General features: G+C 43.2%; 2 protein-coding genes across 7 annotated transcripts in view; both read right to left on the reverse strand.

The window, feature by feature from the left end:
* Positions 1-7,844, reverse strand: part of tmprss15 (transmembrane serine protease 15) — a 63,127-nt gene extending 55,283 nt beyond the window's left edge. The window contains exons 1-5 of one of the 5 annotated variants that reach the window (XM_070555447.1): positions 7,625-7,844; positions 7,416-7,495; positions 7,233-7,345; positions 7,031-7,155; positions 29-96 (exon numbers count right to left, since the gene is read on the reverse strand). In XM_070555447.1, the coding sequence (XP_070411548.1) occupies positions 29-96; positions 7,031-7,155; positions 7,233-7,344 (305 nt within the window). In that variant the 5' untranslated portion in view covers position 7,345; positions 7,416-7,495; positions 7,625-7,844. Of the gene's footprint in view, positions 1-28; positions 97-7,030; positions 7,156-7,232; positions 7,346-7,415; positions 7,541-7,624 lie in introns of all 5 variants that reach the window. The other 4 variants (XM_015962001.3, XM_015962000.3, XM_070555448.1 and 1 more) reach the window with 4 other exon arrangements.
* Positions 7,845-10,400: 2,556 nt separating this feature from the next.
* csf1rb (colony stimulating factor 1 receptor, b) overlaps positions 10,401-12,500 on the reverse strand; it is a 37,057-nt gene continuing 34,957 nt past the window's right edge. For both annotated transcript variants that reach the window (XM_070555449.1, XM_015962005.3), the window contains 2 exons: positions 11,259-11,340; positions 10,401-10,933 (listed from right to left, as the gene is read on the reverse strand). In XM_070555449.1, the coding sequence (XP_070411550.1) occupies positions 10,878-10,933; positions 11,259-11,340 (138 nt within the window). In that variant the 3' untranslated portion in view covers positions 10,401-10,877. The remainder of the gene's footprint in view (positions 10,934-11,258; positions 11,341-12,500) is intronic.

Below are 12,500 nucleotides of genomic sequence, written 5' to 3' on the forward strand. Positions count from 1 at the left end.
AGTTAAAAAGCGATTGAGCACATCTGACCTGAAGTATCGAACCCGACAGGATTTGTAATGCTGCTTGAGCTGACTGACTTCAAATGCCTCAGACACCTGTCAACCAATCACAAGTCAGCTGATGTGTGATCTCACACCAGTCTGTGATGTAACAACAAACACGTTAACAAAGATGTTAACAAACACTTTAAAACTTGATAGAAAAACAAGGTCACATAAACACTAAAAATACGGTAAAAAACGAGTCAACAAAAAGTTAGTATAAAAAAACTACTAAAACGCTGTAAACAACTCTGTAACAAAAACATGGAAACAAAACGGGTAAAAAATACAGTAAAAAATACGGTAATAAAAACATGTTAATGTAAACATGATAGCAAAAAACCCATTAACAAAGCACGGTGATAAAAATGCATCAAAGAAATAAAACTCGGTAAAAAATACACTTTTATTAAAAACTCGGTAACAAAAGCACTTTAATAAGGACACAGTGACAAATAGTCATAAACAAAAACACGTTAATAAAAATACTGTAAATAGATATAGAGGAAGAAGAAACAAGCTTTTCTATAGCGCCTCTCAAGAGAAAAATCACGAGGTGCTTCACAAAACAAAACATTTAAAATATAAAAAGAATTTAGAAAATGATTAAAAATATATTTTAAAAAGGCAAAAAAACAAATAGTCAATTGGGATTAAAAATGTAAAGAAAGAGAGAATGAATAGGAAAGAGGGAAATCAGTGGATCCTGAGGAAGGTGGAATAGGTGGGGAGAGCAGAACAAGGAGAGGGTGATGAAGGTCCCACCAAAGCCTGAACAGGTGAGTTTAAAGGAGACCACTGAGTCCACTGATCTCAGGCTCAGGGGGAGAGAGGTCCAGAGTCTGGGGGCCACAGCAGCAGATGATCTGTCACCTTTGACCTTTAGCCTGGTGCTGCACAACAAGTAGGCTTTGGTCACTGGACCTCAGGGACCTGCTGGGGGTGTAGGGACTAAGAAGATCACCAATGTAAGATGGTGCTTGTCCTTGTAAGGCCCTATAGACCAGAACCAGGATCTTGAAATGAACCCTGAAGTTGACTGGCAGCCAGTGAAGCTGGAGAAGAAGCGGGGTGATGTGGGTGTGTTTGGAGGACTTGGTCAGAAGCCGAGCACAGGCGTTCTGAACCACCTGTAGACGGTTCAGGGAGGTTCTGCTCAGACACGTGAAAAGAGAGTTACAGTAGTCTAAGCGTGAGGAGATGAAGGTGTGGAGAACTGTCTCAAGTTCAGAGCGGGACAGAATGGGACTCAGCTTAGCAATGTTCCTGAGATGGAAGAAGGAAGAGCCAACAAGAGAACTGACATGAGAATCCAGGGTGAGAGCTGGGTCAAAGGTCACGCCAAGATTCCTGACAGAAGGTTTGGTGTGGGAAGCAAGCTGACCAAGAGAGTCTCTGACTTTGGGAACCAGCTTGTCTGGGGCACAGATGAGGATCTCAGTCTTATCTTCATTCAGCTGTAGAAAGCTCCCAACCATCCAGGTTTTGATAGAGTCTAAGCAGGTGTGTAACAGCTGCAGCTTAGACATCTCATGGGGCTTAAAGGAGATGTACAGTTGGATGTCATCTGCATAAAGATGGTAGGAGATTCCTTTGAAGGAGCTCAGGATGTGCTGAATAGGAAGCAGATAGAGGAGGAAGAGCAGAGGCCCCAGCACAGAACCTTGTGGGACACCATGGGTAAGGGAGGTGGTGGAGGACCTAAACTTGGAGATGGCCACAGAAAAGGAGCGCTCAGAGAGATAAGAGGAGAACCACTCCAGAGCAGTTCCTGATAGGCCTACCCAGTCTCTCAGCCTCTCCAGTAGCAGGTGATGGTCAACAGTGTCAAAGGCTGCAGTCAGGTCCAGCAGGACCAGAACAGAACAGTCCCCTGCATCACTGTGAGTCAGAAGGTCATTAGAGACCCTAAGAAGAGCTGTTTCAGTAGAATGAGCTCTACGAAAACCTGACTGGAAGATATCATAGATGTTATGTTCATCAGGAGCAGCTGTGAGTTGTTTAGCCACATCCTTTTCCAAGATCTTGGAGATGAACGGAAGTTCAGAGATGGGTCTGAAGCTGCTATGGAGAATATAGTAAAAGTTATGGTAACAAAAATATGATGACAAAAACACATTAACAAAATTCTTTTAAAAAACATGGTAAAAAATACAGTAACGAAAAACAGGTAAACAAAAATACATTAATAATGACACAGTCACAAAAGTATAAATACAGTAAAATTTACGATAACAAAAACACTAACAGCTTCAGCTTGGCAACAAAACAGCAGTGGTTGTTCAGTTATTAGGGGTCATCTTGTAAACACATGAAAACATCAAAGAGAAAGAGGACCATCTTAGTCGATGTACCTGCTTCCTGTCTCAACTTGCCAAAATAAAATAAACTTCTCCGCGAGGTTACGGTGTCTGCAGCAGCATATTTTATGAGTATTCTTATGGATCTGCAAAGCTGAAGCGTTGCGTGAAGTAACGTAAGATAATTCCTTATTATTGCAACATTTGTGCAGTTAACAAAAACACTCCAGTGAAATTTCTCCCGTCCTGGTTCAGAGAAGTCCAGTAACCAGTGACTTTAGCTACAACAGCTCTCACTAGAGCCCGTTATGGATCAGTATGATGTTTAAAAGTTATGTGCAGATGCTTAAAGTGTTTCATAATAATCTCTAATAATTATAAGATGAACACTAATCATTTTCTGATTCTGTTGGGTTATTTTTCTGAGTGCAGTCACTGTCTAACCTCAGTTCAACCCTCCTGTTTCAGCAAAGGATTGTAGCAATAAAATACGTATAATATGTAAATATGACTGATAAAGTGCATCGTCTTTCATGCTGAATTGATTGATACATCAGACAGTAGAAGGTCAAACAAATCCTTCAGACGAGAGGGAAAAACATTGTGGTGACGTTTAAAAACCAGATGTGGGCTTGGAAATTCTTTTGAATGGTTATACATCCCATCATCAATTGTATCCAATTGAAAATCGTTTTCAAATCAATAATGAATGGTGAGCAGAGGTGAATGGTATCGAAGCGTCGGCTCAGGTTTCACCGTAACGTTATCGTATCACTGGCAGCGTATCGAGACACGAATCGCCTCAGAGGTGGAGATTCACATCCCTAGTGTCCACAGGTCGTTATTCATTTATTTATCTAAGCAGAAGAGCGGATTGAGAACTGATTCTCATTTACAACAAGGACCTGGCCCAGAGGCAGCAGCAGCCAAAGAACTACAGATGAGATAAAACAGACACAAAGACAAAAAACTGTTCTGATGTATAATATGTACAAGCTATCAGAACAGACTTTAAAACTCAGAAGCAGGAACACTGATCAGAAACTGTTGATCACCATCAATTATTGAAGGTAGATAATGGAATGTAGGTAGTAGGGTTGTCACGGTAACCGGTATAGCGGTAAACCCCGGTAAAAAAGTTGACAATAAAAATAACCGTCCAGTTTTTAAAAAACTAAATTATCTCGGTGGGTTTACCGTGGCCGCGGTTTCGGCGCGATGACCCTTACCAGCCACCGTCGCTTCAGCTGAAGTTCCCGCGGCGCGCACTTTTTAGTTTGCAACGGCACCAAAACTTTGAAGCTGAAATAATGGCCGAAGGAGGCGACGGCAGCGCCCAGGACATCCATCAGCCCTCAAAGAAGACTAAATCGGAAGTATGGGCATATTTTGGATTTCTGAAAAATGCTGAGGGACAGTTAATAGAAGACGGCTATCCCGTTTGCAGAACGTGCAGGAAACAAGTGTCTGCAAAAGGCAGCATCACTTCGAATCTCATGGCACATTTGCGTGACCATCACCCACGTCTCTACAGCCAGTGCAAGGTAAGATAACATTAGCATTTTAGCTTAAATGCATGACGTGAGGACTTTTGGTTGAGGGAGAATGCAACGAGTCACTATATACTGCAGCCGCAGCGTCCTCTGCCAGCATTTAAACCGTGTCACGGACACCCTGTTGCTGGATGAAGCATCTTATTTGTTGATGATGAAGAGAAATATACAATTAGTTCCTTGTCATTGATTTGTTTACTTGTTCAATGCCATTTATACTTGAACATTTGGATTTGATTACATAGTGTAGTAGTTATTTTAGTAATTTGTTTAAAGTGGCTATTTATTTTAAATACATATTTTTTAAGGTTGACTTGTACAGCGCTCAAGTCAAGTGTGGACTGGAGTTTTAGATTTTCATTTTGATAATGAAGAAAACAAGTATATGAGAAAACAAGTGGTGTTTCTTTGATTTGTTTACATATTGTTTATGTTTTGAATGTTTGGATTTGTATAATTTAAACCTGCACTGACTACTGTAACATGTTCCAGAAAAATAAGCTATTTGTTCCTTTACTTGTGAAAAGTTGCACTTTTGCTAAGGCTTTGTGTTATTTTAGGTTTAATAAACACTGTTAAACCTTTTCAGAACTATTTCAGTTTGTGTAGAACAGGACTATCAATGCTTTCTGAACATATGCAACACCGTTTAAAAAATACCGCGATAATACCGAAAACCGTGATAATTTTGGTCACAATAACCGTGAGGTTAAATTTTCATACCGTGACAACCCTAGTAGGTAGTGAGCTTCAGTGGTTTTTGCAGCTCATTCCAGTTGTTGGAAGCAGCAAACTGGAATGAGGAGCGGCCAAAGGAGGTGCGAGCTTTGGGAATAACCATAGAGATGAAGTTACTGGAACTGTCATGACCAGAACTTGAGGACCCGAGAAGACACCAAACACAGTAAGACGATTTAACAGTCTTTATTAGCCTGAAGCCAAGAGGAGGTGTTACCGGAGTAAAACTCAGGTAAAGGCAGAGTCGAAGGCAAGCGTGGGTCGGAACCAGGTGGAGGCGAAGCAAGTACAAGGAGCAGGCGAGAGACGTGGAGGCATGCAGAATTCTTGACGAGGGTCAGGCGTGGAAACGAGGTCGGGAGGCTATGATCAGGCAAGATGAATAAGGATGGAAGATTTACTAACAGAGGCGTTCAATAATCTGGCAGTGGCTGCAGAGCAGGCCAGATCTTATGTGTGGCATGAGCTTGAGGAGGGAACCAGGTGTGATAAATGATGGTGCATGGTGGTCAGGGCATGGCAGGATCACCACAGGAATGGAAACGTAGATGTTTTCTGTTTGGCTTTGATTTTGATCCACTGCTGAACATTTCGTCTGCTGCTAGACATCCATGATGGTTTTTTTCATGGAAACATGGTTTTTACTGTAATTGCGCTCATCAGTCCTAAAAGAAAGCTTTTGGACTAACTCAAAGCTCATACTTCCGGTACTTTTCCATAATACAGAGTCTTCATAGAGTTAAGACACATGTCTGGTGTATTAATTCTTGCCTTATATTTCCAGTTTTCCTGGTGTCTCACAAGTTGGTGTTAAATATTTGTCCAAGCCAGGCACCAATAAACAGTGGTACTGCAGGTCAACATCACATCGTCTGAACTATGCAAACACTGCTCATTGGTCCTCCTGCAAGTTGCAGATTGTTCAGAACGTTGCAAGGGTTCTGACGAATACGAGCAGGCGGCGTCATATCACACCAGCTTTCACTGGCTTCCTGTTTTTGCAGGATATGACTGAAGATCTTACAGTTTGCCTAAGGCACTGAACAGCCTGTCATCTGCATACATGTCTGAGCTGCTTAGGCCATATGTGCCGATGCACTCTGCATCGGGTGACTGCCTGTTACTATAAACGAAGGAGGAGCGGGCCTTGCTCTGCCCATCGCAGTCAGCCAGTCACCTACTGGAGCAGTTTTTGAGTCCAGACTTGAAAACGATTTCACTTAAAGAAAAATACTACAATACTACAACTAAAATTATTTTTTACCGTAGATGACTAAGATAAGACTCGAAATGAAAAGAAACGAAATTGTGACAAGTCAAAAAAAGACAGACTAAAACTAAATCTAAATTTCTGGTCAAAACTGGAGCACTTGGAGCATTTGTGTGATTCAGGATGTAAGGCAAAGCAGATGAAAAAATAGTCCATAGCCCTGTACAGGGACCTATGAGCCAACCGGAAGGGGAGGAGCCTTAAGCCTCATTTCCAGCCACCTTTTTTGGCATGGAACGGGCGGGGGCTGTCCACCTAATTTTTCTGTTCCGATTGTGAAACCGGTCCAGAGAACCTATCTGGACCACGGCAGTTGTAGGTCCAGACATTTCTGGAGCGGTATGCTAGGGCGGAGCAACAACACAGTCCACTGATTGGTTGACAGAAATAAGTCACTTCTTGTGACAAGCAAAACAAATGGAGTTGCGTTGTTTGTATCTTCAGTACATGAATGTAAAAAAAAAAATGCCAGCAAGTAGCAGCAAGTGTTGGTCATCTTCAGAGCTCCATGCATTCCTCACCGTCAGCTGGACGGATCGGTGAGGACGTTTTGTTTTCTAGCGGGCATCGGAATACTGTCAGGCCAAGCTGAAAAAATTAAAGGCCAATATAGAAAAGTTAGGGACAGAAACAACCGGAGAGGATTTTTTTGTTTTTGATGGAAATGGGAGAAATATGCGGAGGTGCTACAACGCACTGGACGCCGTTTATAACCACAGACCGGCAAACCAAGGCAGCGAGACCAGGAGAGCGTCCAGATGGTGTTGAGTTTCTCTGATGTCCAGCGGAGGATGCTCAGTTCACGGGGACTTTGGGGTTGTTTGAGTGGTCCGCCGATAGCCTGTACAGGCCCAGTAAGACGGCGACCCGGCATTGCTTTAAGTCAAGCGGGTGTGGAACAGCTGCAGCTTAGACATCTCACGGGGCTTAAAGGAGATGTACAGTTGGATGTCATCTGCATAAAGATGGTGGGAGATTCCTTTACAACAGCTCAGTTTAAGGTGCTGAAGACGAAGCACATCAGTGAAGAACAGTAGTCATGTGACCACGGACCTGTCAGGATTACTCAATAAACTCTCCGGCAGTCTGTTCCATTGATCTTTCACATTAAAAGCTCACAATCTCACCAGCTGCTGGATGTCAAAAGCCAACGATTTAAACATCGGACTGCTCGGATTCTTCAGGTCATTTGAAAACTCAGCTCCAGATACGATCACCATCTGAGCCGACAGTTGCACAGGGTCATGATGACCTGAGTACACGACACATGGCGTCACAACTTCAGCACCTGGTGCAACCTCATCATGTGATTAAAATCAGTGTGATTACCTGTCGGCTTCAGGCTGATCCAAGAAACAACAATCAGGGAGACACAGCAGATCAGAAGAAGGAAAGTGATGATGCAGAGAAGAAACTCCAAAGATGACAGACGTCGAGCCATCCTGGAAGGCAGAATTAGGATAAAGCAGATCAGAGCGGAATCATCAATACACAATTCAAATAAAACAATACCTGTACAGGTGAGCCTCCGGTCATAGAGCCGCGTGCTCACAAACACTCGTTCACAGGATCGTAGTTGGTTAGCTGGAGGACTGTTTATTCCAGAGAGAAGGCCCTCTAAATTAAACGTGTTTGGCCTAATTAAAATGATTTGTTGATAAATCAAACTATAACATAAATGAATACGTTTCAGTTAATCAGAGAAAGTCGTCTAGATTTACCTGCTGCAGGTGAAGAGCTGAGGTTTCTGGAGCGACTCTGATCTGTGATCAGCTTTTATTGACTTGTTTTCTGGCTCATTATCAGCTGATAATTAAAAGGGCTGACCCTCCCTAGAATCACCACAGAAGCACGTTTCCTCTCAAACGTTTACAATAACCAGACACGTCCATGAGGGTCACGATTAGCGTGCTTCATGACTTCGATAACAGAGTAGATTTTAACAGGTTTTAACTGTCTTCAGGTAAACTCACCTGTTTATGGTTAGTCACAACCAAAGTCCAGCGGCTGTAAACCTGTCCAGTGATGCCTCGCCTGCATATTAATCACTGATCAGTTTCCCTCTGAGCCCAAACATGCTGAATAATCTGCATTGAGGATTTGACTCACTCTGTTTGTTGTGACCTGTATACACGGGTATTTAGGGTCAGGGTTTAAGGCGTTCAAGTCTTTATTGAACCAGATTAATCTGCAACTCGCGGTCTGATCAGAGCTACAGATGTCCTGTCCTTCAGACAGGGTAAAAGACGGCTGCTAGGAGGATGCTTCTGGGGTCATCACAGGGTCACAGAGACAGACAAGCCCACCTGGAAAAGAGGATTTCTGTCTTCAGACTCAATAAATAATAATAATAAGATTATTGTGGCATAAAACAAACATTTAGGAAACCGGTGGTAAAGAGTTTTACATATAGCATCTTCTAGAATCCTACAGCCCCCCAAGGTGCTTTACAACACTACAGTCATGCACACACTGGTGGTGATGAGCTACATGGTAGCCACAGCTGCCCTGGTACAAACTGACTGAAGACATCCAGAGTTTAGTTTTCATTGTGTCTTCATCCATCAGATGCAGAGGCGGCGTCACCATTAGGCAAAGGTAGGCGATTGCCTTGGGCCTCAAAAGCTTGAAGGGCCCCATGAAGAACACTTAACTAATATGTTTAAGCTATGTTTCGCTCTGAAACGAGTGAACCCTCTCATTGTAAAACGCATTGTAATGAATTGGTGTGGGACTGCTTTCTGTGAAAGTGATTCAGTGTCCCCCGTTGCCCAGCTACCATGGACTATTCCATCCACAACTTGCTACGTATCAGCGGAGCTGCGGAAGCAAAGAATAGAAGAGGACGTTTGTTGTCTGAGAAGAAAATGAAGCGAAGTTATCCATGTGGCTCAAAAATTTAAGAAGCAGGAAGAAAGCAAAACGTTTGTGTCAACCCTGCCCAAGGTCACAGATTTTTTTACGGTGCTACAGCAGAGTAACACCAATGAAAGTCGCAAATTTAATGCGGCAAATGAACAAGAAGCTGCCGCTAGCATTAGAGCTAGCAATGCTAACGCTTTTAGCGAAGTGGAGGAGTCTGTTGCTGGAAGCTCAAGTTGCGGTGATGCAGGAGGAGAGGAGAGAAGAAACAATCTACAAAGCTCAAGAAACAGGGAAAGGAGAGAAGCAAGATGATTAAAGGAGCAGCGGAGGAGGAGAGAAAGAAAGAAAGCATTCAAGGCAAGACTCAGAAGAGAGAGAAGGAAATAAAAGCAAAGGTAGAAAATGGTAACTTTGACATGGTTATGTAATTTTTCCTGTATCTACATATTTAACCATTTTGTCTCATGTTTTATTGCTTCCTTTAGTGAAAGCAGACTAACTAAAGCCTGGTTCATGCTTCTCCGTCAGCTCCGCAAGGGACAGACACGCACGGATTGACGGAAGCGTTTTGCTCTCATGCTTCTCCGTCTCCTGGAGAGCGTTGCAAAGCAATTCCCCGGCAGGACCACAGAGGGCGTAGCGCTGTTCTGTGGTATCCTGTCATGTATCGGTCCAAGATCGTGTGTTTATATTGTGTTTTTTGTGTATATAATAGACTTTTAACACGGACATATTTGTCTCTCATTCTCCCACCTCTTCATGCGCTCCCCACCTCTAAACCCATGTTTCCTGTCATTTCCGTCCACAAATAAAACGCTTGCTGTGCATCTTTTCACTCCTCCAGTCACGGGGGAATTAAACGTTCATATTTTTAGAGTTTTTTTGCGAGATATTCTTCAAGCTTCTCCGTGTCTGCCGCTAGTTATCCTCAGCTCTCTTTGCAATGGCGGCACTGTAAACAACAGCGGCGTCCTGACCAATCACAAGCTTGCGTAATCCGTCTCGTTCGACGGACGTTTAAAAAAGTGGGCTCGACTCCGTACGTACTTGCGTGCCTGCCGGAGCTCTACGCAAGGACGGATAATGGCGTTGCGTGTCTCCGCACTGACGCAGACGGAGAAGCATAAATCAGGCTTAAGGCATGAGATAGAGGTGTTTCACCAGAGAAAAAGAAGAGAATAAGTGGGTGAGCAATAAATCAATACAAACATGAATATCATTATTTTTGTACAAATCAAATGATTTCATGCTAAATATATTTGTTAAACACACTTTTCCATTCAGATGCAGTTCCAGAGATTCTTGACATCAGTGCCATCCAAGACTGGACCAGTGAAGAAGTTATTCAACCTTTTTGTAATGAGAATTAAAAACTAAATCAGAACAACAGCTGTGGAGGGCCTCATGTCTTTGCTTGCCTTGAGCCCCGAAATTGCTAAATCCGCCCCTGATCAGGTGTGCATGAGGAACCTTTAGAACGTCAGCGTTCTCCATGACACACGGTACCTTTAGTGCTTTAGATCTGGGTGTTGATCCTTTACAGTAAAACGTAATCTGTACAACCGATTCTAGAGGCTGTGGAACGACAAAGACCCGCTCAGTTCCTACAAAATGAAACAAACGTCACACAGGTCAGGTCCAACAGCTTGGTTGACTTTATTTAGGACCTCAGCAGAGAGCTTGTGAATGTCATTGACAGTAAAATAGAAAATAAACCTTCTGCAGTTTAAAATCAAACATGACTGAAAAACACAATCATGCTTCTGATCAATCACAAAAGAGACGAAGCTCAAAACGGATCAGCCCAACACAGTGGGATCATTTCTGATTTACAAAGTTCAAAACGATCATTTGAAAACAAAATGATTGAAAACTTTTACTTCAAAAATTTAATTATAATTCTTTCAGCTTTTAGGATTTTTATTTGTTAGAAATCAAAAATGTTCAAAACACTCCACAGACCAAAACGCCTCGGACGCCAGGTCCACAAAACAGGCAGAGAGACTTCTGTTGGGGCTCACTTCCTGTTCGCTCTATGAATAAAGCTTGGTTTCAGTGATGAGGTCAGAGGACTCTAACTGATAGAAGCGTTCTGATTGGATGGGGACATCAGGAAAGCTGGTAGATGTTCTTCAGCTTCATCTCCTCTGCATCGTCACGGTGATCTGTGAGCGAGAGAGAAAGGGGAACCTGTTTGAATGTCAATGCGGAGTCCTGAGGACTCCCCAGCTGGTGAGACATAACGGACCATAATGCATTGCTGCCTGAGCTAACGGAGCCTGCTACAGCTAACGACGGCGCCAGGTCACACGAGAGGAAGGCTCTCTGCTAACAGGAAGGAGGAGGAGGAGTCCTTCATGTGAAAATGTTTCATGATCCAAAAGGGTTAGGGTTCAGTTCAGCTTCAAGAGTTATTATTTATCTTTAACATATTTGTTTTCATTTCAACAACAACAACAATAAAATAAAATCCTGCTTAATGTTTCAGACCTCGCTCTTCTTCTCTTCTCTTCAGCGATGCTCCTCGGACTTCTTCATCTTCTCTGCACTCGTCTATGTTCTTGTACATCACCTGAGCAGAAATGATGATGAAGCAAGCAGCAGCCTATCAGACAAGCCTACCCCCCCCCCCCCCCCACACACACACACACAAAGATATGTTCCTTTTATACTTCTCTGTTGGTGACAGTGTTGTGAAGTGATTCTCCACCAGGACAGCAGGGGGCGTAGCACCTTTCTGGGGTTTCCTGCAGTCTCATCTAGTGTGTTTAAAGAGCAAGTCACCCCCTACCAGAGTCTAACTCTTGCCTGGCAGACCGAAAAGGCAGAGCCGCTAACACACACACACACACACACACACACACACACACACACACACACACACACACACTTATGCCCACACACATGCACACACACACACACACACACACACACACACAAAAACACACACAAACACACACCTACACTTATGCCCACACACATGCACACACACACACACACACACACACACACACACACACACACACACACACACACACTTATGCCCACACACATGCACACACACACACACACACACACACACACACACACACACACACACACACACACACACACAGTCTCACGACAGCATTGTGACATCATAATGTACCAGTTTACATCATAGCATACCTCTTAGCCAATAGCGGTGGCAGATTTAAATTAAAATACAGTGCAGAGTTTTTACCTGACGACGACACAACACTGACAGTTTTAGGCAGAATATTTAAATTTTAACTAAGATGCACTGAAGTGCCAAATTATTGACTACACACGTGTCTGCAGCACGATTAGACACTCGTTTATTTAGTTTATCAGCAAAAAAAAAGTTTATTTGGTGGTGACTTGCTTACTTTAGACACTTTATAAGCTGGACACATCTGTCCTCCACCTCTTCACGCAGACACGACCTCTGAACTCACGGTTCTTCAGACGTGAAAGAGACGTTTCCTGCACATCTTTGCACTCCTGCAGTCACGAGCGTATTAACGTTTTTATCGACTGAATTTTTCTGCAAGATGTTCCTGATTCTTCTCTGTGTCTGTCGCTAGACATGTCTGACTCTTGTTCTAGTGTGTGGAAGTGGCAGTGCCGTTATCGAAGTTAAAGGAAGCAGCTTTCTGACGGACATTTAGAGAAGTGGGCTCTAGTGCTTCCACGCTTGCGGACCTGCTGGAGCCGTTGCAGCCGTGATGG

Source organism: Nothobranchius furzeri, chromosome 10 (genome assembly GCF_043380555.1).
Source record: "Nothobranchius furzeri strain GRZ-AD chromosome 10, NfurGRZ-RIMD1, whole genome shotgun sequence".
In the NCBI taxonomy this organism is placed as follows: Eukaryota; Metazoa; Chordata; class Actinopteri; order Cyprinodontiformes; family Nothobranchiidae; genus Nothobranchius; species Nothobranchius furzeri.